This window comes from Mustela putorius, unplaced genomic scaffold (genome assembly GCF_011764305.1).
Source record: "Mustela putorius furo isolate JIRA1106 unplaced genomic scaffold, ASM1176430v1.1 tig00003836_pilon_pilon_pilon, whole genome shotgun sequence".
Lineage (NCBI taxonomy): Eukaryota > Metazoa > Chordata > Mammalia > Carnivora > Mustelidae > Mustela > Mustela putorius.
The window spans coordinates 15,732,112-15,755,047 of record NW_025421989.1 but is presented as its reverse complement, the minus strand read 5'-3'; the positions used below and the strand labels follow the sequence as shown (position 1 = coordinate 15,755,047).

The window sequence follows — 22,936 nt, the reverse complement described above, 5'->3', positions numbered from 1 at the left end:
AGCAGCAGCGCAAACCCCAAGACGCGGCTTGTCAAAAAGCAGCAGAGAGGTCTGATGTCAGCCAGCAGCGGGCGCCACCTGAATCCGTCCCTTATTGTGACGCCTAGGCCCCGCCCACTCCCCTGACTCCTGCTCCTCCTGGCTCACGGTCCGGTGCCCCGCCCGTTCCAGCAAACTACTGTGAACGCTTCAAAAGCGCGTCACCACCTCTCTAACAATGGAGGGCGGGGGGAGGGGGCGGGTGTCAGTTGCCCACGCCTGCGCCGTAGGGCCCGGGAGGGGTGGGCGGGCCAGCCGCCGTTAGGAGGCGGGGAAAAGAGACGCAAACAGCGGCGACGCCATTTGCTGCGGCTGAACGTGAGCGCCGGCGGATCTCGGAAGAACTCGGTCGCTAGAGTCTCCCGCGCACGCGACCCGGCCTCTTTTGCCTGCTTGGTACCGCGCGTGCCACGCGTCGCCCCTGGGGCCCCTCGGAGAAGTCGCCGCTGCCGCCGCCGCCACCACCACCCCCAGGATAGGAGTCGGAAACGCCGGGAGGCTTCCGTCACCGCCATGCCCAAGAATAAAGGTAATGCTGCCGGGACTCCGGGACCACGACTCCGCTCGACCGGGTCTCTCCGGCCCTGCCCGCGGCCCCCGGGTTACCCAGGTCGCAGTGACCTTCCATTCCGCTGTGCCGGCACCCGGCTGCAGGATACACTCGCGGTTTGGGGCTTGGGAGAGGAGCTGGGAAGTTACTACTGTCTTCCAGTTTGGTCACATTGGGGTGGAGCCGACGCCATTTTTGTAGGGCCTCCTGCGGGAGAATGTGGGCTTTTGCTCCCGGTTCGCGCCAGACTGACCGCGGCGCGTTATGGTACTGTGGGGGAGACCTCCCTGAGGCGGCCCGGGTTTCCCAAATGAGTGCCTTTGGCGTCCTGGGCAAAGAGTTAAGCCCTGAAAGCAGTTCTTAACTTTAAAAAGGTAATGCCTGCTTGAGTGACCAGGTACTCCTGTATGGGTTTCTTTATGGACAGTTGTTCAGTATTGTTGAGACTGCTCCGTCTCCCTTGTGAACAGTGGACGAAACCTTGATGTATATTTACTTATTTAAGGTTCATTTCTAGAGATTTACTCTTTCCCACCTTTACGGGGTTTAACTTTTTTTTTTTTTTTAATGGAACACTTGTTCCATATTTTCCCAAGTTTTCTACTTTTGCCTCATATCTTGTATTTAAATGGTGGGAATAAAGACCTTTTAGTTTTTTAGGTCCCCTCCATTTTGAGGCTCAAAGCCCACAAATTATTCGTCTCGGAGATAAATTTATTCGGAATTTCCAAAATGGAAGGTCTAATTTACCTGAAAGCAGAGGAGTTCTAAAGTAATTACCCTTTTTTTAGACTTAAGAGGATTTCTATCTTTTAAGTATTTTTATAATCTCTCAAGGAAATTGTATCTTTATAAATATTTCTCAAGGTAATTGTGTCAGTAGAAACAGGGAAACATTGTATTTCCTTCAGGAGAGGAGCATATTACACAACCCACAGGAAGTTTCCTTTGGTTATTCATCCTTGAGACCCCTGCCCTAATCTAGGCTTACTTCTGTTCTCTTTGTAGCTGTCACTATTCATTTTATCTGGTGGGGTACTTGGTTGAGGTTCTTTGCAAGATTTGGTGCTGTTCCCTTAGGGCACTCCCCTGTCCTCAGAAATCTAACATGCTGGTCCTTTTTGTAGCATTTTACTGCTAATTATTCTGGGTGAAACAGAGTTCTAAAAGTTTTCTTGTAACCTGTCCAATCCTTTATTCCTAAGTATCTTATTCTCATCTTTATTTCTAGTGATGAAATTTCCAATTCCCTCACTAAACTCTAAGCTCTAATGGACAATAATGCTATCTGTCTTAATCACATTGAATTACTAGCATTTGACACTTAGTAGATGCTCAATAAATATTTGTTGGATTAAGTCATCTTCCTTTTGGTTGACTCCACTCTCAGATGAATAATAGGTACCCTTTGGTTTCCAGGAAACCGGACTTCTATGTTAAATCAGATCTAGTTCACTAGCCTCTTTTAAGGTTCTATTCCCATGACATGGCAGTAAAACAGAGAGGGGAGTGATAAGGGTATGGTTAATTCTGGTAAATTGGCAAGAAGTGAATCGTTCTTCTATAAATAATATTTGAAGCATACAAAAAATATAGATAATACAATGAACGCCTGGGAGTTTATTACTCTGAACTTGACAATTAAAACACAGAATCATCTAAAGCCCTTTGTGTCCCCCTCTGCAATCCCCTTTCCCATGTATTCCTCTGTTTTTGGAGGTAGTCCTCATTCTGAATTTGTCGGTTATCATTTCAGTACTTGTAAAATCAATCTGTTATGTTAGTGCTTTCCATGACCCCTGGGCTTTACGAGATGAGGTTTACTAATGTAGAATTAAATTCATGTTTGTTGTTTTTCTTCATTGGAAGAGCCAGAAGCCCTGTGAATATAATTTTAGTGATGGTTTCACAAAGATATAAATTGCCACAAACTGTGTGTTGAATGACTTTTGCTTTGGACTGATTCTTACTTACCAGCGTATGTCCTCTAGAATCCTCTTCATATTTTTAGCTTATTACCTCAGGAAAAAGAGTATCTTTTGGTCAACTCAAAAAGACTGGGGTAAGGAGCTCCCACACTTAAGAGGAAATTACTGCCTTCTAAAATTGCCACTCCTTTGGGAATGTCTGGACTACTCTTGATTGATTCAAAGATTACTCAAGTCAGGTATATAACTCAGTAAATAAAGTTGGTAGGATCCTTGCCCTAATGGAACTTTCACTCTGGTTTGAAGATCTGGTATGAATGGCATGGAGCAGAACATACTTTCTCTGGGAAATTCGTTTTGGTGTCCCCTAGGAATGCCTCACTTACTTAACTCTAAGGACTTCTATGTGGGTCAGGAAATTATAGAGGCCCACCTGACAATAGTACAGAGCATTGTGAGACTGCCCCCAGGACAGATAAGATGTACTTGATTCTAGAAGTTATGGGTCTGACTTTGCAGTGGCCTGGTGCACACTCTTAATTCTGTTTGGGCTTTGAACCTTTTGCTGCTTCCAAGTTCTTCCATGAGTTCTTTAATATCACTACCACTTAACAGCCTTCCACATTTTGAAAATGGGCACCAGTGTGGTTTTAGGTTCTGGAATGGGAACAGAATGCTGTGGAGAGATACCCTAATGTGAGGGCCATGAACAACAATAACAAAGATTGGGTTTGAATCTGTTCACCCCTGCACACTGAAATATGTAAAGTGAGTTAGTTAATTCTCTGAGCTTCAGTGAACTCCCTGGTAACCTGGGGATAAATGACCTATTACTTCATAGGGTGATTGTGACAAGTAAATGGATGGCTTTATTGCATAGTGGCTAAGAGTATAGTGGACTGGTGTGGTGTCTTACTGCTCACTTCAAATCCCAGATCTCACGTTTTATGATATAGCCTTGGATAAGTCACTTAACCTTTCAAAGACTCTTGGGAAATGAAGACAAAATAGTACCTATCTTATAGGCATAGGCTTGTTAAGGGTGAGTTACTGGGACAATGAGAAGTCTCCTTGGATTAAAGCATAAGATAGCAGAAGGTAGATTGTGTGTTCATAGGATGAGAGAGATATATTCTTTAAGGCGGTTATGTTGCCGCTTACAGAAACAAGGGTGTTGATTTAGGACCAACTTTGTAAAAAAAAAAAAAGAAAAGAAAAAAAATTTGAGTAAATTTGAGCTTGAGAGGACAGAAGACAGTGTTTACTGGACCCATTCACTGGAGCCATTAGAAATAGGAGACCATTGTTTGGTTGAAATAGTGGGCTTAGATGTAAAACTACTAGCTTAGAAGGGATAGGTGAGAGAAAAATTAATTTCCTTAGAAAGTGGGTTAACAGAAGGTGGGAATTTGGAATTAATGAAGCTCCAGAGGAACAGGCATAATGGGGAGGGGGATGGCTTGGCTGGTAAAAGTCAAGAATAGTGCAAGTGGCCCTTTAAAAATCAGAAAAAAGGGGCGCCTGGGTGGCTCAGTTGGTTAAGTGTCTGCCTTCAACACAGGTCATGATTCCAGGGTCCTGGGATTGAGTCCCGCATCAGTCTCCCTGCTCAGTGGGGAGCCTGCTTCTCCCTCTCCCTCTGTCCCCACCCCTACTTGTACTCATTCTCTCTCTCATGCTTTCTCTTCCAAATAAGTAATCTTAAAAAAAAAAAAAGAAAAGAAATCTGTAAGTTCCCCATCCATCTGGTCTCTTGCCCCCTCATAGTGTATCTATTGAAGAAAACAAATTGTCTTATTGAATCACCCCCACAGTCCGGATTTTGCTGATTGCATCTGGTTTGCACATTGCTTTTTATTGTTTTTTTTTCCTGCATCCCACTATTTATTATTACTGTTAACATATAATGTATTGTTGCTTTTAGAGGTAGAGGTCAGTGATTGATCAGTCTTACACAACACCCAGCACTTGCCACAACACATACCCTCCCCAGTGTCCATTGCCCAGTCCCCCCATCCCCCTTTCCCCCCCTCCTCTCCAGCAGCCCTTAGTTTGTTTACTGAGATTGAGAGCCTCTTATGATTTGTCTCCCTCTCTGGTTTTGTGTTGTTTCATTTTTTCCTCTCTTTCCCTATGCTCCTCTGCCTTGTTTTTCAAATTCCACATATCAGTGAGGTCATATGATAATTGTCTTTCTCTGATTGGCTTATTTCGTTTAGCATAGTACCCTCTAGTTCCATCCACATTGTTGCAAATGGCAAGATTTCCCTTTTTGATGGTTGCATAGTATTCCTGTGTGGGTGCGTGCGCACGCACATACATATACACACATTTGTATCTTTGGGGTAGATATCCAGTAGTGCGATTGCTGGGTTGTAGGGTAGCTGCTTTTTATTGTTTGGTTTTTTTTTTTTTTTTTAAAGATTTATTTATTTGTCAGAGAGCGAGCGAGAGCGAGCACAGGCAGACACAGTGGGAGGCAGAGTCAGAGGGAGAAGCAGGCTCCCTGCGGAGCAAGGAGCCGGATGTGGGACTCGATCCCAGGACGCTGGGACCATGACCCGAGCCGAAGGCAGCTGCTCAACCAACTGAGCCACCCAGGCGTCCCTATTGTTTGGTTTTTTTAATGGACTTTATTCGTTTTTATTTTTTATTTTTTAAATTTTATTATTTTATTCATTTTTAAAAAAATATTTTATTTATTTATTTGACAGACGGAGATCACAAGTAGGCAGAGAAGCAGGCAGAGGAGGGGGGAAGCAGGCTCCCGCTGAGCAGAGAGCCCAAATGTGGGGCTCAGTCCCAGGACCCTGAGACCATGACCCGAGCCGAAGGCAGAGACTCAATCCACTGTGCCACCCAGGCACCCCTATTTTTTATTTTTTAAGATTTTATTAATTTGAAGAGAGTGTGCATGAGATGGAGCAGGGTCGGGGTCAGGGGGCCCACTGTGGGGCTCTATCCCAGGACCTGGAGATCATGACAGCCTAAGGCATACTAACTCATTGAGCCACCCAGGCGCCCCTGGACTTTGTTTTTTAGATTAGTTACATTTGTAGGGAAACTAGAATTCTCTTATTACTGCAGCATGTTGTTAACATCTTACATGAACCAATATAAATACATTATTACTAACAAGTCCATAGGTTACTTAAGGTTCATTCTTCATGTTGTACATTGTGTGGGTTTTGACAAATGTATAATGACATGTATCTACCATTACAGTATCCTATAGAACAGTAATATAACTGCCCTGAAAATCCTCTGTGGTTCTACATATGCATTTGCCCTCCCCTCCCCAACTCATGGCAACTACTGATTTTTTTTAATACTATCTCTATAGTTTTGCCTTTTCCAAAATGTTGTATGGTTGGAATCATACTATTCGGCCTTTGTAGATTCCTTCTTTCCCTAAACAGTTTGCATTTAAGATTCTTTAGTGTTTTTTAGGAACTCAGTAGCTCATTTCTTTTTATTGCTGAATAATATACTCCCTTGTGTCAAACTGCAGTTTATTCATGCACCTACTGGACAACATCTTTGTTGCTTCCAAGTTCAGGAATTAATGCCTTGTGTTTTTAACTTCAAATACTTTGCTCAGTGAATCTTTCTTACAGGTATAAGATAAAACTCTCAAAGCAGCTGGAGTTGTTTTTCCCTCTACCGCAAAATCAGTGTATCCCATTCCAGGAGCTATAACTTTACCCCCACCCCCACCCCAAGTCATCCTACTTGATTGAATTCAGACTTTTCATGGGGTGGTCCAATAAAAGAGGGAGCTTATTTATTTAGAGATTTATTGGTAACCCATATATCTCCCACCCTGGCCCTTGTGGGCTACTGTAGGACAGGTTCACTGAGAAATGTGCTCAACCAAGTGGTCATTATGGTCCAGAAACTTTGGCCATTGAACACAGATATTCTCAGGGATCTGTATAATTCTATGTAATACTTTCTTTTAGTTTGTTGGTATTTTATGTGAGAAATAACCCAAAAGGAATTTCCCAAGAAGAGTAGGGAAGTGATGTGTTTGATATGACTGGAAATTGTGAACTTAATATGAGTGTGTGACCACATTAGGTGAATTTTTAAGTTTAAATGATTTTTTAAAGGCATGTTGTGAGTCATTTATTTCTTTAATACTGTTGTACAGATAATTAACATCTTTTTTTTTTCTTTAAAACCATTAGGTAAAGGAGGTAAAAATAGACGTAGAGGTAAGAATGAGAATGAATCTGAAAAAAGAGAGTTGGTGTTCAAAGAAGATGGACAAGGTAAGCGTTTCTGTGAATTTTTTTTAAGTAATAGTGTTTTTTAACATGGAATTTCCATGTCAAAACATGAAAGGTTAGAACTGTTCATAACCCTGAATGATTACATCCTGTGCCCCTCTTTGCCCTTCTCTGTTCCTCAGCCCTCCACACCTCTCTAGAGTGCCTCTAATCATTCCCTGGTGTCCTGTGTGCAGTGAGGATTGGAGGCGTTTCTGTAAATGTCTGGGTTTCATTGTTTTGCATGAACACTCATAATTAAGAATGAATTATACAGTTCAGAGAGAACGAAGCCTCAAAAGCTGAGGTTAACAGTTGGCATGATTTAGTAGACCTTTTTTGCTAGAAATGGTGCTACATAGTATTTTCATTAGACTGGATTTTTGAGGGATGAATTAGAGGCCTTCTCCACACTTCTCCAGTGCCATTAGCATATAATTTCAGGACATAGAATAGAGTGAAACTGAACAATTGACTTTTCTAAACGAAGATGCATAACACTAGTTTCCCATATTTTTGAGCAATTTCAAACCTTTGGAAAAGTTGCAGTGTTCATACAATGAATTCCCTTAAACCCTTCACACATTTGTGTGTGTGTGTGTGTTTCTTGAATGATTTTTTTTTTTTTTTTAAGATTTCATTTATTTGACAGAGAGGCAGGTAGAGAGAGAGGGGTAAGCAGGCTCCCTGCTGAGCAGAGAGCATGACACGGGGCTCAATCCCAGGACCCTGAGATCATGACCTGAGCCCAAGGCAGAGGCTTAACCCACTGAGCCTCCCAGGTGCCCCTCTTGAATGATTTTCAAGCTTGTTACAGACATGATACTTTTTTACTTTACCTGCTGCATTATGTTTCTTTTTTTTTTTTTTTTTAAGATTTTATTTATTTATTTGACAGAGAGAGATCACAAATAGGCAGAGAGGCAGGCAGAGAGAGAGAGGAGGAAGCAGGCTCCCTGCTGAGCAGAGAGCCCGATGCGGGACTCGATCCCAGGACCCTGAGATCATGACCTGAGCTGAAGGCAGCGGCTTAACCCACTGAGCCACCCAGGCGCCCTGCATTATGTTTCTTAAGAAGAATATTCTCTTATATAATCACAATAGAATTATCAGACTCAGATAATTTAACATGAATATATTATATATCTAGTATATAATCTATTTTTGAAATTTTCCAGTTATCCTAGTAGCTCCTGGCATATTTTAACAAAGAACCTTTTTTGATTGTCTTTTTGTATAGAACTTTGGTGGATTTTGTTCATGGCTGTGTATATATAAGCCACTAAAAATGAGGCATGTTTTGTGGCTAAAAGACCTTTTTGTTTCTTAGCTGTAGTTAGGCCTGCCTCCGTTAGCTGTTGACTTTATTATGACGACCACTACTTTTTTCATGTTTTTTTCCCCTCACTTGGGAAGAGAGGCTGCCTTTGAATTGACCCACAATATTGAGGCTCTAGGTGTGGTATAATCTGAGCAATCACTTCAGCATGTTAAACCCATGGTTGAACCTTTCAGAGTTAGGTCTCAGTATACTTACAGACCGGTGGGTATTCTCTTAGTGGGTCAGTCTTATGTACAGCTTGAGTAAGCTAAAGGTTCTGAGGCAACATCCACCTCCAATCTTCTGTCATTTAATGATTAGAGAAGAACAGACAGGCCCACGTGCAAGCTAATGCTCATCATCTTAGTTTTCCAAATGTCAGTAAAACCGGGGAGTTTCTGGGTTTCCTTTTGGAAGGGTTTTCTTTAAAAGTTCGGCATTTTGCCTGAAAACATCTTTCTGGCTTTACAAAAACTTTGAATGATGACTTCTAATATAACAAAGACATTATTGGGGTACCAGGGTGGCTCAGTCAGTTAAGCATCTGCCTTCAGCTCAGGTCACAGTCCCAGGGTCCTGGGAACAAGACCCGCATCAGGCACCCTGCTCACCTGGGAGCCTGCTTCTCTCTGTCTTTCCCCACCCTCCCTCTCTCCCTCTCTCTTAAGTGAATAGGTAAATCTTAAAAAAAAAATTTGACTAGAACAGGGGCACCTGGGTATTGCAGTCCAACTCTTGGTTTTGGTTCAGGTCATGATCTCAGGGTTCTGGGATCAAGCCCTGCCTCACAGTCCAATGTCAGCCCAGAGTCAGCTTTGGATTCTCTCTCCCTCTCCCCCTGCCCCTTTTCCTTCCTCTAAGATAAATAAACAAAACAGACTAGATAACACATAGGCATAATGGTTAGGAATAAATATGTGTAGTAAAATAAAGACTAGGGAGTAATAAACACTAAGCTAGTTATTGGTAGAACCAGAATCTAGACTCCATAATGTCCTTTCTATAACAAGCTATCTCTTATCAGAAATGCTTTAATTACATCTGTTCATTTTGAGTAAACAGAATGACTACTGTCTTCATAACTGTAGGCTTTACTTTTGGAGACCAAGGTGGCATGTCCCAAAATGCATATTACATCTCATCAATCTCTCTCATTTGGAATGTCTCCCAAATTTGGATCTCCTTTCCCTCAGATCTTATAAAGGCTAATTTCAACAATTTGGCAAATACAAGTAGCTTAATGTTAGTTTTTTTTTTTTTTTTTTGAGAGAGAGAACAAGCACAAGAGAGTGAGAGAGCGAGCGAGTGAGCATGATTGGGGGAGGGACAGAGAGAAGCAGGCTCCCAGGTGAGCAGGGTGCCTGACAGAAACTCCAGCAGACTCCTTGCTGAGCTCAGAGCCCGACACGGGGCTTGATCTCAAGACCCTGAGACCATAACCTGAGCTGAAACCGAGAGTCGGACGCTTAATGGACCGTGCCCCCATTCTAGTCAGTTTTGTGTGGGTTTTTAAGTTGCTGTTCTGAAAATTTGAACAGTATCCTATACACTTTTGTTTTCCCTCCCCCAGAGTATGCTCAAGTAATCAAAATGTTGGGAAATGGACGATTAGAAGCGATGTGTTTTGATGGTGTAAAGAGGTTATGTCACATCAGAGGGAAATTGAGAAAAAAGGTAGGTGTGGAAATTTGTTTTACTTTAAAATTGTGATTAAGGTAGAAGATTGCTCCATAGTTTTTATGGGTCAGGGACCTCATTTTTGGAAGTTCCCCAAAGATTTCAGTAGAACAGTGATTTATTACCTATGATAAAACAGCCAACTCCTTGATGGTAATTTTTTATGGATTCCATTTAAAGACATTGGCATCACCTATTTTTTTCTGCTCAAAATGTTTAACCTGAATCTAATCATGAATAAACAATCAACAAATCCACATTTGGAGAAACCCACAAAACATGGCCTGGCTCTTAATACAATGTTAATGACCTTAAAGGGGTGGGGAACTATTCCAGTTGAATGGAGATGAAAGAGACCTAATGGTTAAATGGGGTATGTGGCTCATGTTTGGATTCTGGTTTCAGGGCGGGGGAAATATTTGTAAAGAGTGTTAAGAAAATGTGAATAGGAATTACAGTTAGTGTTGTGGTGATACTAAATTTCTTCAATGGGCTGCCTTGGAAGGAATGATTAATCTCCCATCATAGTGGGCTTTGAGGCAGATATATTAATCAAGTTGGGTAAAAGTCCCTCAAACTCTGATTTTAGATGGTTACTAAACTATAAAGGGGTTTTGCCAGCTTCTTATGTGGGTTGGTGAAATGAAGAGAGGGAAGGCGATAAATGTACTTTTCTAACTTTCTATTCTCACATGTAATGGATGGATAACTAACCACTTGGAGTAATTCACTATTAAAAATTCCTTAATTTCTAATCTAGTCATTATTCTTTTGGAATTAATAAACAGTCAGGCTGTTAAATAAGATTTTAACACCCCAAATTATAGAAGATTTGAAACATCTCAGCTGCTTACTGTAGTATTTTTTTCCTATTGGGTGAATAGTGTTTTATGGAAAGACTGACTCAATGTTGCTTTGCTTCTTTATTTTTAAATATGACATGCAGTGACTTTTCTTTCATAGGTTTGGATAAATACTTCAGACATTATATTGGTTGGTCTCCGAGACTACCAGGTAAAAATATATATGTGTATATATTTTTTTCTCATTTGTTCACTTGGTTGAATTTTGTGAGCCATTAGTGCTTAGAACTTCAGTCATGACTGTATTTGACCAGTTCCACCCCAGCATGCTGCTCACTATTGTGTCAACAAACATTTTATACGGGCCGGTTAAGTTTTTTTAGGTATTATGCTAGATACCCTAGGCATCATGGTTCCCAAGTGGCCATTTTGTGGAGTCCGTGTTTTCACTATGGAAAAAATAACAGGCAGCGTGAATTTTTCATAAAGTTAAATGGCCTTTTTACCTTTTTTGATATTTAAAAAGTTCCCTTGTTTGGAATGAGTGATGTTAGTGGTGATTTTGTTTGTGTTCTTATTTGTTATAATAAAAATTTAATCTTATGGTAGACCTCCTGTGCCATTTTTCTTTTCTTTTTAATTCATACTTGTTGAAATAAAAATCTGGGAACTCTTACCGTAGTGGATACACCTGAATGAGCCAAGCTCCCATCCCAAAAATGCTTACGGCCTGGTAGTGAGAAGAGTGAGACAGGCACACAAGTAACTGCGGTAGAAACCATGATAGAAGTATGTGATCTAAATTTGAATGAGCACCAGGAAAAAATGGTAGTTGAATAATCTCAACTTGAAGACTACTCATTTTGGGTCTCTGTAGGCCATTTGGTTTCTCCCTGTTGGAACTCATCACCATATATTTAATCACATTGTGAGTGATGTTTCTGTTTTTATAGCCTTGATCCTACCTTGATTTTTTAAAATCTATGTTCCAGAGTAAAGAATTAAAATCTTTACTTTAAATGATTGGTTCTCAACCATGAGTGAATTTTTTCCTCTAGGGGGCCATTTGGCAGTGTCTGGAGACATTTCTGGTTGTCACAACTGGGGGAGGCAGTGTCGCTGTCATGTAATGGATAGTGATGAGGGGTGGTGCCAAATATCCTACATTGCAAAGGACAGTCCCTACAACAAAGAATTGCCCAGCCCAAAATGTGAATAATGCTAAGGTACAAAAAAGCCTGCTTTAATTAATACCATTTTGGGATGCCTGCGTGGCTCAGTCGGTTAAGCGTCCAACTCTTGATTTCCTCTCAGGTCACAATCGCACCCTGCCTTGGGCTCCTTGCTGGGTGTGGAGCCAGCTTAAGATTCTCACTCTCCTTCCGTTGGCCCCCTCCCCCGCAAGTGTGCACTGTCTCTCTAACAAAACAAAATACCATTCTAATGTCCAGTTTCTTCTCTTAATCTTAAAAATAACCCCAGAAGTAGGAAGAATAGTTGTCTTTGATGGATAAGGAAACCCAAGATATGAAAGCATGTACAATTCTGACTATAAAATGACAGCCAAGACCAACTTTTTCTGATTCTTAGTCTTCCATAAACCACCTTCTCTACCCCTGCCACTTTAAGGCTGGTCCAGGGACCAGTGGCATCACTGGCTTTTAGGAACTTGTAAGAGATGTAGGTTTTTGGACCCCACTCCAGTCCTCCTGAATTGGAATATGCGTTTTAGCAATTTACCTTTGAACTTCTATAAACATCATAGTTCAAGAAGGACTGGTTTGAATCACACTGCCTTTGCATCACTGATACTCTTTGAAGCCCTTTGGTCCTGCTTTTAGGTCCAAAGAACTTCTTGAAGTTGAAACAATCAGCTTCAACACTTTTTTTCTTCCTTAACTGAGTGGGATTCTTTTCAAATGGGAAAATGTGAACATTCTATGGCAGTAGTTTTCAGTGGGACATTTGCATCAGAAACACTTAAAAGGGCTTTTAAAAATACAAATTCATGAACTTCACTCCGCCTCTACAGATCTAGCTCCAGGAAATACAAAGGCTCCACTGGAGATTTCATTAGGTTCATATTCTAAGAACCTCTGATGCATGGAAAGGCATATTAATTTCCTTAGGTCATTACACATTACACATTTTTTTAGTTTGTTTAATCAACCCGTAAATTATGGTCCCAGGGAATTTTCGTATTTCAAAAGACTTCTAATCAAAGGATAATAGTAAACACTTAAAAGATTGGGTTTGCACAGTTCTGCCCTTTTTAAAGTGAGATCTGTAAATATCTTCCTTAAGCTTGTTGATCACTATTCATTTATGCATGTAGGCAGCTTTATACTATATAACCCTGAGGATGTTTTTTAGAAGGTAGGAGAAAACTTTATTTTTTAAAAGTTTTGTTTCTGGGACGCTTGGGTGGCTCAGTGGGTTAAGCCTCTGCTTCCGCTCAGATCGTGATCTCAGTCAGGGTTCTGGGATCGAGCTCCACATCTGGCTCCCTGCTCAGCAGGAAGTCTGCTTCCCCCCTCTCCTTCTGCCTGCCTCTTTGCCTACTTGTGATCTCTTCCTCTCTGTCAAATAAGTAAATAGAATCTTTTTAAAAAGTTTTGTTTGTTTTGATACCTTTTTTTTAACATTCATTTGAGAGAGCACAGCAGGGTTAGAGGCAGAAGGGGAGGAAGAGGAACAGACTCCCTGCTGAGCAGGAAGCCAGATGCAGGGGCCCCATCCCAAGACCCTGAGATCATGACCTAAGCTGAAGTCAGGTGCTTAAAGGACTGAGCGACCCAGGTGCCTCTAATACTTTTTTTTTTTAATTTTGATTCCCGTATAATTAACAATATAGTCATTCAGCATTTCCATATGTCATGTAGTGCTTATGACAACAAGTGCACTAGGTAGGAGAAAACTTTAAAATGTGAAAAAAGGATTGTAACCACAGTGAGATTTAATTTTTTATCCACTTTGAAAATAATTTGGGAAAGACTATTTTGGCATAATTGGTTCTAAAAGTTACTTGTCTTTTTTAGGATAATAAAGCTGATGTAATTTTAAAATACAATGCAGATGAAGCTAGAAGTCTGAAGGCATATGGCGAGCTTCCAGAGCATGGTAATGTCTGAGTTACTTTACTAACCTGTCATATGGTGTTCATTCTTGGTGTTACTTAGGTGAAGGAATTTTGGTAGAATTTTGCATATTTACTTTTGTGCTTACATGGTTCGTTTTAAGTATGCCTGCTTCATAATAGTGGATACCTTAAGAAAAAAGTAACTGGGATTCTGTCCTTAATAAATATACTTTCTGGTATGGAGTTATGTTTTATACTCTGAACTTCTGCATAATACTAATAAGAGGATTACTTTTGTTTCAGTATTTATTTCACAATAACTTTCTCAAGAGGTTGTCATTGTTCATCTACTTTAAATGTGAAGCAGGGATAGTACTTAGGTACTGTTGTCAATTTTTATAAAGTCAGTTTTCAGTTATTATCCTAGTATTAAAAGATCCTGTAGGATTTTTTAAAACCAATGTTGTCTCTCTGTTACCGATACAAAAGTTATGTGTTTTTTTAAAGATTTTTCAGAGAGGGGGAGAGAGCAAACATGAGTTGGGGGGGTAGGGAGAAACAGGTTCCCTGCTGAGCAGAGAGCCCCATGTGGGGATCCATTCCAGGACACTGGGATCATGATCTGAGCCAAAGGCAGATGCTTAACTGACTGAGCCACCCAGGCACCTCAAAAGTTACGCATTCATAGGTGGTAAACTTAAATAAAACAAAAATAAGTCCTTCGTAACCTCACCAAAGGGGAAATGTACTTTACATACTATTTTATAAGCCTAAGTGGCTATTTCATTTGGTGTTTTTCTTTCATTTTGTAGTGTTTTTTTCTTCGTTTGGGCTTTCTTGCATATTATTATAAAAACAATATAATTTTACTTAAGCACAAAAATCCTCCAAAATTATTTACTTAACATTTTCAGTCTAGGAAATGCTAGTATATCGGGGAATGGAACCAGCACTTCCCAGTTCATTTTCATTGCTTAGGGATAAACATGATTTGACTCAAGTTTCTGATTGATGAGTCTGTCTGGTGATTGGGTGTTGTTAGCATGTGCTCTAACCAGTTTGAGGCATAGTTAGAAGTTGTAAAGGTTTCAGAATTTGTGTAACTGGAGCCTGCTTTACTAAAAATATCTCTATGAAATAAATACTTGGGACTATGTCAACCCAAAAAGCTTTTGGACCATGAAGGAAACCAACAAAACAAAGTGGCAACCTATTGAATGGGAGAAGATATTTACAAATGATTTATCTAATAAATGGTTAATATCCAAAATATGTTTTAAAAAAAAAAAAAACACAAACCTCCTACAGCTTGGGGCATCTGGGTGATTAAGCATCTTCTTTCAGGTCCTGGGATCAAGCCCTGCATACGGCTCCCTGCCCAGCATGGGATTCTGCCTTTGCCCCTCCCCCTGCTCCTGCACATGTGCATGTTCTCTCTCTCAAAGAAATAAATTAAATCTTTTTTTTTTTTTTTTACGATTTTATTTATTTGAGAGCGAAAGAGAGATACTGACTAAGCCATGCAGGTGCCCCTAAATAAAATCTTAAAAACAAAAACAAAACAAAAAAAAACTCATACAACTGAATGCCTAAAAATCCTCCCAAATAATCCAATTAAAAATGGACAGAAGACCTGAATGGACACTTTACATAGAAGATGTAGAAATGACCAATAGGCCTTGAAAAGATGCTTAGCATCACTAATCATCAGGGAAATGCAAATCACAACCACAGTGAGATACCCCTCATACCAGTCAGAATATCTTGTATCAAAAAGATAAGAAATAACAAGTGTTGGCGAAGATGGGGAGAAAAAGGAACCCTTGTGCACTGTTGGTAGGAATACAAACTGGTACAACCATTGTGGAAAACAGTATGGAGGTTCCTCAAAAAGTTTAAAAGTTCCTCAAAAAGTTAAACATAAGGGGGCACCTGGGTGGCTCAGTGGGTTAAGCCGCTGCCTTCGGCTCAGTCCCACATCGGCTCAGTCCCACATCGGGCTCTCTGCTCAGCAGGGAACCTGCTTTCCTTCCTCTCTTCTCTGCTTGCCTCTCTGCTTACTTGTGATCTCTCTCTGTCAAATGAATAAATAAAATCTTTAAAAAAAAAAAAAGTTAAACATAAAAATACCATTCAGTCCAGTAATTTCAGTACTGGATATATACACAAAGAAAATGAAAGCACTTATTTGAAAAAGTGTATGTACCCCTATGTTTATTGCAGCATTATTTACAATGCCAAGATACAGAAGCAACTTGTGTCCACTGATAGATAAATGGATAAAGGATATGTGATTGATACACACATACAACTAGAGTATTACTCAGACATAAAAGCAAATGAAATCTTCCCATTTGTAGTAACATGTATAGACTTAGAGGGTATGCCAGGTGAAATAAATCAGAGACAAATACCATATGATATCACTTAGACTTGTGGAATCTTTAAAAAAAAAAAAAACTACGAACAAACGAGAGAAAGACTCATAAATATAGAGAAGATATCCAATGGTTGTTGCGGGGCCAGGAGGTGGGCGAAGTAGGTGAAGGGGATTAAGAGGTACAAACTACCAGTTCTAACATAAATCATGGGGATGAAAAGTACAGTATGGGGAATGTAGTTAATAGTATTGTAGTAACATTGGTGACTTGGTAACCATGCTTATTCTCGTGAACATGTTGTAGTGTATATAATTGTCAAAATCAACCATGTGCGCTTGAAATTAATATATATGTCAACTATACTTGAATTGGTATAACTTTGACTCAGCATTTGATAACAGACCATTTTAATATTATCTTGGTTATATGAGTGTATTTGTTATTGTTTCTTTAGCTAAAATCAATGAAACTGATACATTTGGTCCTGGAGATGATGATGAAATTCAGTTCGATGACATTGGAGATGATGATGAAGACATCGATGATGTGAGTAGATGGATCTTATATTTTCCAACTTTTGTTTCTGAATTATCCACAGAGAAACCAGCTTTTTCTCCTGTCTTCCTTTAAACTAAAAATGTTGAATACTTGAATTAGGGTATATTTCAAGACTTGTCCATGAATTAAAATACTCAGTATTATTTAGAAGACAACTAGTCAAACTTATACTTTGAGAATTCTTACAGTCTTTTCAACATTTCTTCCAAAAAAGATCAGTATCTGCTTTGGCGATATGAATGCTAGGCATTGGAATCATAACTTGTTTAAAAGTATCTTTAAGAGATAGCTGTTTATGAATTTAGCAGACAGTTGTAAGAAATAGAAGATCTCAAAGAAACATGCCTTAATTGAAATACTGGTATATTAGAAGAATCTTTTTTAAGTAGCTTGATATGGAACATTGGAATTACAACATTTTTTTAAAAGATTTTGTTTAGTTTTTTTTTTTTTTTTTTTTTTTTTTTTTTAGAGAGAGAGCACATGTGAGGGGGCAGAGGGAGAGAGAATCTGAAGCAGTCTCTGCCCTGAGCATGGAGCCCAGTGTGCGGGCCTTAATCCCACAACCCTGAGATCATGACCTGAGCTGAAACCCAAGAGTCAGATGCTTGACTCACATGCCCCAGAAGGTCTCAGTTTTAACAAGGCTTTTAACATATGTTGTCATTCCAGGGGTCCCTGGGTGGCTCAGTCAGTTGAGCATCCAACTCTTGATTTCAGCTCAGATCATGATCTCAGGGTTGTGGGATCGAGGCCCCAGTTGGCCTCCACGCTCAGTTCTGCTTAAGACTCTCTCCCTCTCTCTCTGCCCCTCTTCTACATGTGTGACCTCTCTCTTTCTAAAATAAATCTTTAGAGACCTTTCGCCAATTATGATACTTCATTTATTGGATATGCGTTGTTGGCAAACTCTTGGTTTGGCGTTGGTGTGTTTTAGGAAAATATATTTTTTTTCTGAACGGTAAAGCAGTGATGCTCACAAGAATAAATGCCTTTTTTTTTTTTTTTTTAAAGATTATTTATTTGATAGAGCTCACAAGCAGGCAGAGAGGCAGGCAGAGACAGAGGGGGTAGCAGGCTTCCTGCTGAGCAGAGAGCTCCATGCGGGGCTCAATCCCAGGACCCTGAGATCATGACCCGAGCCAAAGACAGAGGCTCAACCCACTGAGCCACCCAGGCGCCCCAGAATAAATGCCCTTTTGCTGTTATAGTATTTAAGTGAAATTCATACTTAGTTTCTGGCAATATAAATTTATTAAATAATTGGGGTAGTATTATAAGTTACTCTTAACTCCAGTTTGGGCTCTTTTTCAACTCCTTAAAATAAAAATGTAGTTGAGAGCCAAACTATGTATATAAATCTAAAAATAATTACTCTAATGTTTGGTTTGATTCAAAGATGAAATTTTATTATATCTGGGGCATTTACTCCTGACTTAGACTGTGTGACATGATTACCAGGGCCTTTCAAAAGTACAAAGGCTGATCTGCAGGGAGTCTGAATTAGGCATCACAAGTGATACCCACTACCCAGGTTCTATAATTAATATTTTTTTTACCTGATTTATCATATATCTAACTATATCTTTATTCATCCATCAATCCATCTTATATTTTGATGCATCTTCAGACCACTTAGAATACTCAGGGTGAATTAAGGATTTGAGTACATATCCTCCATGTATATATGCATTTCTGAATTTTTACATAAATTTGTCTTTCTTTTTTTAATGTATGTCCCTTTTAGAGACGCTGGGCCACAGAATTCTTGTGACTGACTTGTTAATGATACTTTGACAGTAGATTTATTGATTATATTCTGTGACCAGAACCTGACATGGAATTGTGTTGGAAATTAAGAACCAAATCAGAGAACACTTTTGAGTATGAATTTGAATTTGAATACACAGAGGTGATAGGTTGAGGATCTAAACAAGGTTAAGATTTTCTAAGAAAAAAACTGAATCTGTGCCAGTGATTCATTAGGACTGGACCCAGTATGCTGGCAAGGAAAGAGATGGTAAAAGATGGTGGATACTAAAGGAATTTGAGTTATCTTGAACATTTTGCAAGGGTTGCTTTATCACCGGAGAACCCTATGTTTCCAAGACATTTCTTCAGATTGCTTATAGGTAATGCTAGTTGTTTCTAAAACCGGGTTGAGAGGAGAATTTGGTTACTGCCAGACCCCTCTCTTTCTCAGATAATACTCCTGTGTGTCTGCTTCCACCCCAGAACCAAAAAGTCTCTTATCACTAACAAAAAAGGGAGGAGGTACTAAACTTTATTAAGAATATTTTGCATGGGGGGACGCCTGGGTGGCTCAGTTGGTTGAGCAGCTGCCTTCGGCTCGGGTCATGATCCCAGCGTCCCACATCGGGCTCCTTGCTCAGCAGGGAGTCTGCTTCTCCCTCTGCCTCTGCCTGCCATTCTGTCTGCCTGTGCTCGCTCTCCCTCCCCTCTGATAAATAAATAAAACCTTAAAAAAAAAAAAAGAATATTTTGCATGGGGTCGCCTGGGTGGCTCACTGGGTTAAAGCCTCTGCCTTTGGCTCAGGTCATGATCCCAGAGTCCTGGGATTGAGCCCAGCGTCAGGCTCTCTGCTCAGCAGGGAGCCTGCTCCCCGCCCCCCTCTGCCTGCCTTTCTGCCTACTTGTGATCTCTGTCTGTCAAATAAATAAAATCTTCAAAAAGATATATATTTTTTGCATGGCATGACATTCTGAAGGAGGTTGTAAGATTTACTGGCAACAAACCAATGGAGAAAATCCCAGTGTATAGAATTTCCTCTTCAAAGGTAGCCTTAGGGTGTGCAAGGCTCCCCTATGTGGTAGACTGCTGGAAGATAAGAATTCTTTTGTTTGATCTGATGTTCTTTTCTCTTCCAGATCTAAATTGAATTCAACATTTTACATTCCGATTTCTCTGAGGATTGTTCCCACAATTTGGATTTTGGCTGTGACCTGTTAAAGAAGATTAAAATTTCATTAGCATGAATACAGTTTGTTAAAGCAGACTGATTTGTTTCTAAGGTATTTCTTTAAACACTGGTAATGCTGAATTCTCTTAAGTGAAAAGTTAAGCCCCTTTTGTTCTTTTGTTGTTTTGGAGCTTATGGGTAAAAGACCACATCTACTATTTTTAAAAAGTGGGAGGAAATGCATTACTCCTTTTCCTACTTTGGCCGCTTCCCATAAGAAAATGAATCTTTTGAATAAAACATTTGTCCTACACTTATGGATTATGATTAAGCCCTAACTTTGACTAGCCTGTCGACTGTACAGTAACTTTCTGTATATTCCAGTTACTTCGATGTTCCCTTGAGATTTTGATACAATTTAAAGGAAGCAGAACTCTGCATTTGGAGTAAAAAATGATTAGGTCAGTTTTTCATATTTAAGTAGCATGTGGCTATTTTTGTACTAATTTTGATATCATGTACATTGTTTTCATGATCTTATTTTGCCACTATAAATGTATCAACAAAAAAGCATTTCCAAAATGCAGGTTTTAGAACCTAGGTTTTAATAGCAATTTTTAATTTGTAAGGTTAGTAATTATAGGAATTGAACAGTAGGTGGCACCCAGTTATCCTGACATTGAAACGTTGCTATAGTTGTCAGTTTTTTTTTCCTTACTGTGCATAGGAAATTTCCCAAACAAGAAGACTGTTTTGATCATATGCATGTATGTAGAATATTTTTAAAGAACAAAAATATTGTTAAAAGTGTCATTCTATTTCAGACGTCATATACATATAAGCTACAATTTTGAGTGGTTTATAAACTCTTGAATTATGTATAAATGAAAATTTAATTTCCTAACAATTGTACAATTTAAGCCTTTTTCAAACTATCCCTAAGCTGTAAAAAGAGAAGGGAATAACAATTTACTGAAAAGATGGTTTCTCATTTCTAAATGGAAGAAGTACAGCTGAGAAATAAAGACAGTGTCATGCTGCAGAGTATATTATACCCTTACTTTGTGTTTAGGATATATTTTATTGTGTGTAAAGATTTGTTTTGCTTATATTTTATTGGGAATTTGGATTTTTCCCTTACTCAGTTTTTGTTCTCAACTCTACCAAGATGAAATTAAGGGCGGGGCTATTTAGACCTCACTAGCCACATTGAAATCTTAAGCAATGAAGAGTTCCATCATTAAGGTTGTGAAGCTTTTATTCTGCCGGTCTCCAGAGATGTTTTCAATGACGAAAAGTACTATAAAGGGAAATAAACCTTCATGTGGCTTCAGAAAATAAGCAAATCTTCTCTAATCTCATGTTTATTTGTAAGTGTGCAAACTCTGGAATCAGAACCTGAGGTACTATAAAACATTAAATCAGAGAATAGAAATGAGTAGACAGTTGGAATTCATGTTTCTTATTCTCTAGAGTTCTGAAGACTTACCTAGGTGGAATGCATCCGAGTCCATGGGCTGGTTTTTAAGACTTGTAAGAAACTAGCCTTGAAAAATCAACTTAGTGATTATCTTCATCAAAATCTAAACTTCCTAAGATATTTAGGCTTCTGTATAAAAAGTGTTTTACTAAATTTGTGGTGTATATGTAGATCCTTTTCCCCTGTTGTTTTACCAAGAATGTTGTAACTCTGTGTCTGTGGTACAGTTCTTGGTAGGGATGGTACAACTCACACATTACTTTGTCTACTTACCTCCTGTAACAAATATGGTTTGTCCAAAGAGTCTGAAAATTACAAGTATGGGCCCCATTCATGTGGGTATTAGTGACAGTTTTTTTCCTTGCCTATGTAGTAAGAGCTTAATCTAGTGCCATTGCATCCTGGAAAATCTCAAATCATAATGATTATAAAATGGTAAAGTTCTAGGTCATTTGCAACACTCCTTGGAGGGATTGTTTTACTAACTTTAATGTGAAATTTGTATAGTTTCATTGATTACATTTCAAATGAGAAATGGAAGTGGTCCTTAGTTGGTGTGTTTTGTTTTGTTTTATTTTTTGGTGTGTGTATGTGTGTTTTTCTGTTGAGTTTTTGTTTAAGGTTTTTTTTCTGTGGTTTTTTTTGTTTTGGAGGGGGTTGGCTTTGGGGTTTCTTTGGTTATATTCTTTGATTTCGATAACACAAAGCTATGAGGTATGCCCTGAAAGAAAATAAAATGTTTGAAATCCAAGAATAATTGTTCTTCCTGCTAAGCAGGTTTAGTAATTATTACTAATGAATTTGATGGGCTTGCATTTTTCATGCAGTGTTGATTCTACTTCCAGTTAGAGTATAAATAAATTGTATTACTAAGGTGGCTCAACAACCAAACCAAGCATTTGTGTGAAAAAATACTTGCCAAGATTTAATTGCTTGACTGTTGAATCTTTTCTGAACTTTCAGCCTCTTAAGAGACCACCTCTTAAGGATCCTGTAAACTATGCATGATGAAAATTCTTGTATTTTATTAAGGAATGGCCATTGGTTTACTCACCACAGTTACAGAACCATGGCTGTGAATATAGTTGGTTGCAAAACTCCTTGTGACTTGTAGTTTAACTTAATCTCATCTATCTTATGTAAATAACTAAATTATAGGATGGTGAATAACATCTTTAGTAGATATAAACTGTCAGTACTGACTTCAGAACAACAGAGTAATCAAGTTAGGTAAAAGCATGTTTGAAATAAAAATAGCTATCTGGATTTATACTTTATTTCCTACAGATTTTAAAGTAGCCAGTATTAACTGTAGCTTGACAGCATCAAAATGAAAGTGAGGTTCTTTATGTTACTTGTCCTAACAATTAAGACTCATATTGGTAGGAGATGTTTAGATCTTTATCCTGCTTCGCAAAAGGAGTTTCATTTATACTGTTTGGACTCCCATGAACTTTTACACACCACTTTTGTGTTTTTGATTTACCATAAGCTGTCATTCTTTTTATCCTTGCTTATTTCTTCCTACTCAGAAAAGAACAAAATATTCATACTACAGCTGCATTGAGATAACTCCTCAGGTACAGAGTGAACAACCAAGGAATTTGGAAAGTATTGGAGTGGGTCTTCTCTCCCCCCACAGCTGCTGGGAACTTAGGAGGCAGTGTGATCGAGGGTGAAGAGAGCATGGGCCCTATGGTCAGGAGGCCTGTGCCCCAACCCCCACTTTGCTCTTAACCTGCAGGTGACTATGGGCACCTTCTCTTACTTGTGTGAATTTCAGGCTCCTTACCGGAAGAATGGAGGTGATAAGAATAGTACCTACAGAATTGGCGGGGGACTAATTACATCTCCGTGTGTGTATTGCACCTAGTGCAGTGTCTGCTGCTTTTCACTCAGTACCCAGGACTGTATAAGATCAAATATGC

At 39.3% G+C, this 22,936-nt stretch overlaps 1 protein-coding gene across 1 annotated transcript; it reads left to right on the top strand.

Annotated features, from left to right (window-relative positions):
- Positions 1-311: 311 nt before the first annotated feature.
- Positions 312-20,869, top strand: EIF1AX (eukaryotic translation initiation factor 1A X-linked). The gene is made up of 7 exons (XM_004758966.3): positions 312-568; positions 6,708-6,791; positions 9,680-9,783; positions 10,750-10,800; positions 13,628-13,709; positions 16,504-16,595; positions 19,497-20,869. Exons 1-7 carry the CDS (start codon positions 553-555, stop codon positions 19,500-19,502), a joined length of 435 nt encoding a protein of 144 aa, XP_004759023.1. The 5' UTR covers positions 312-552; the 3' UTR covers positions 19,503-20,869.
- The last annotated feature ends 2,067 nt before the right edge of the window (positions 20,870-22,936 follow it).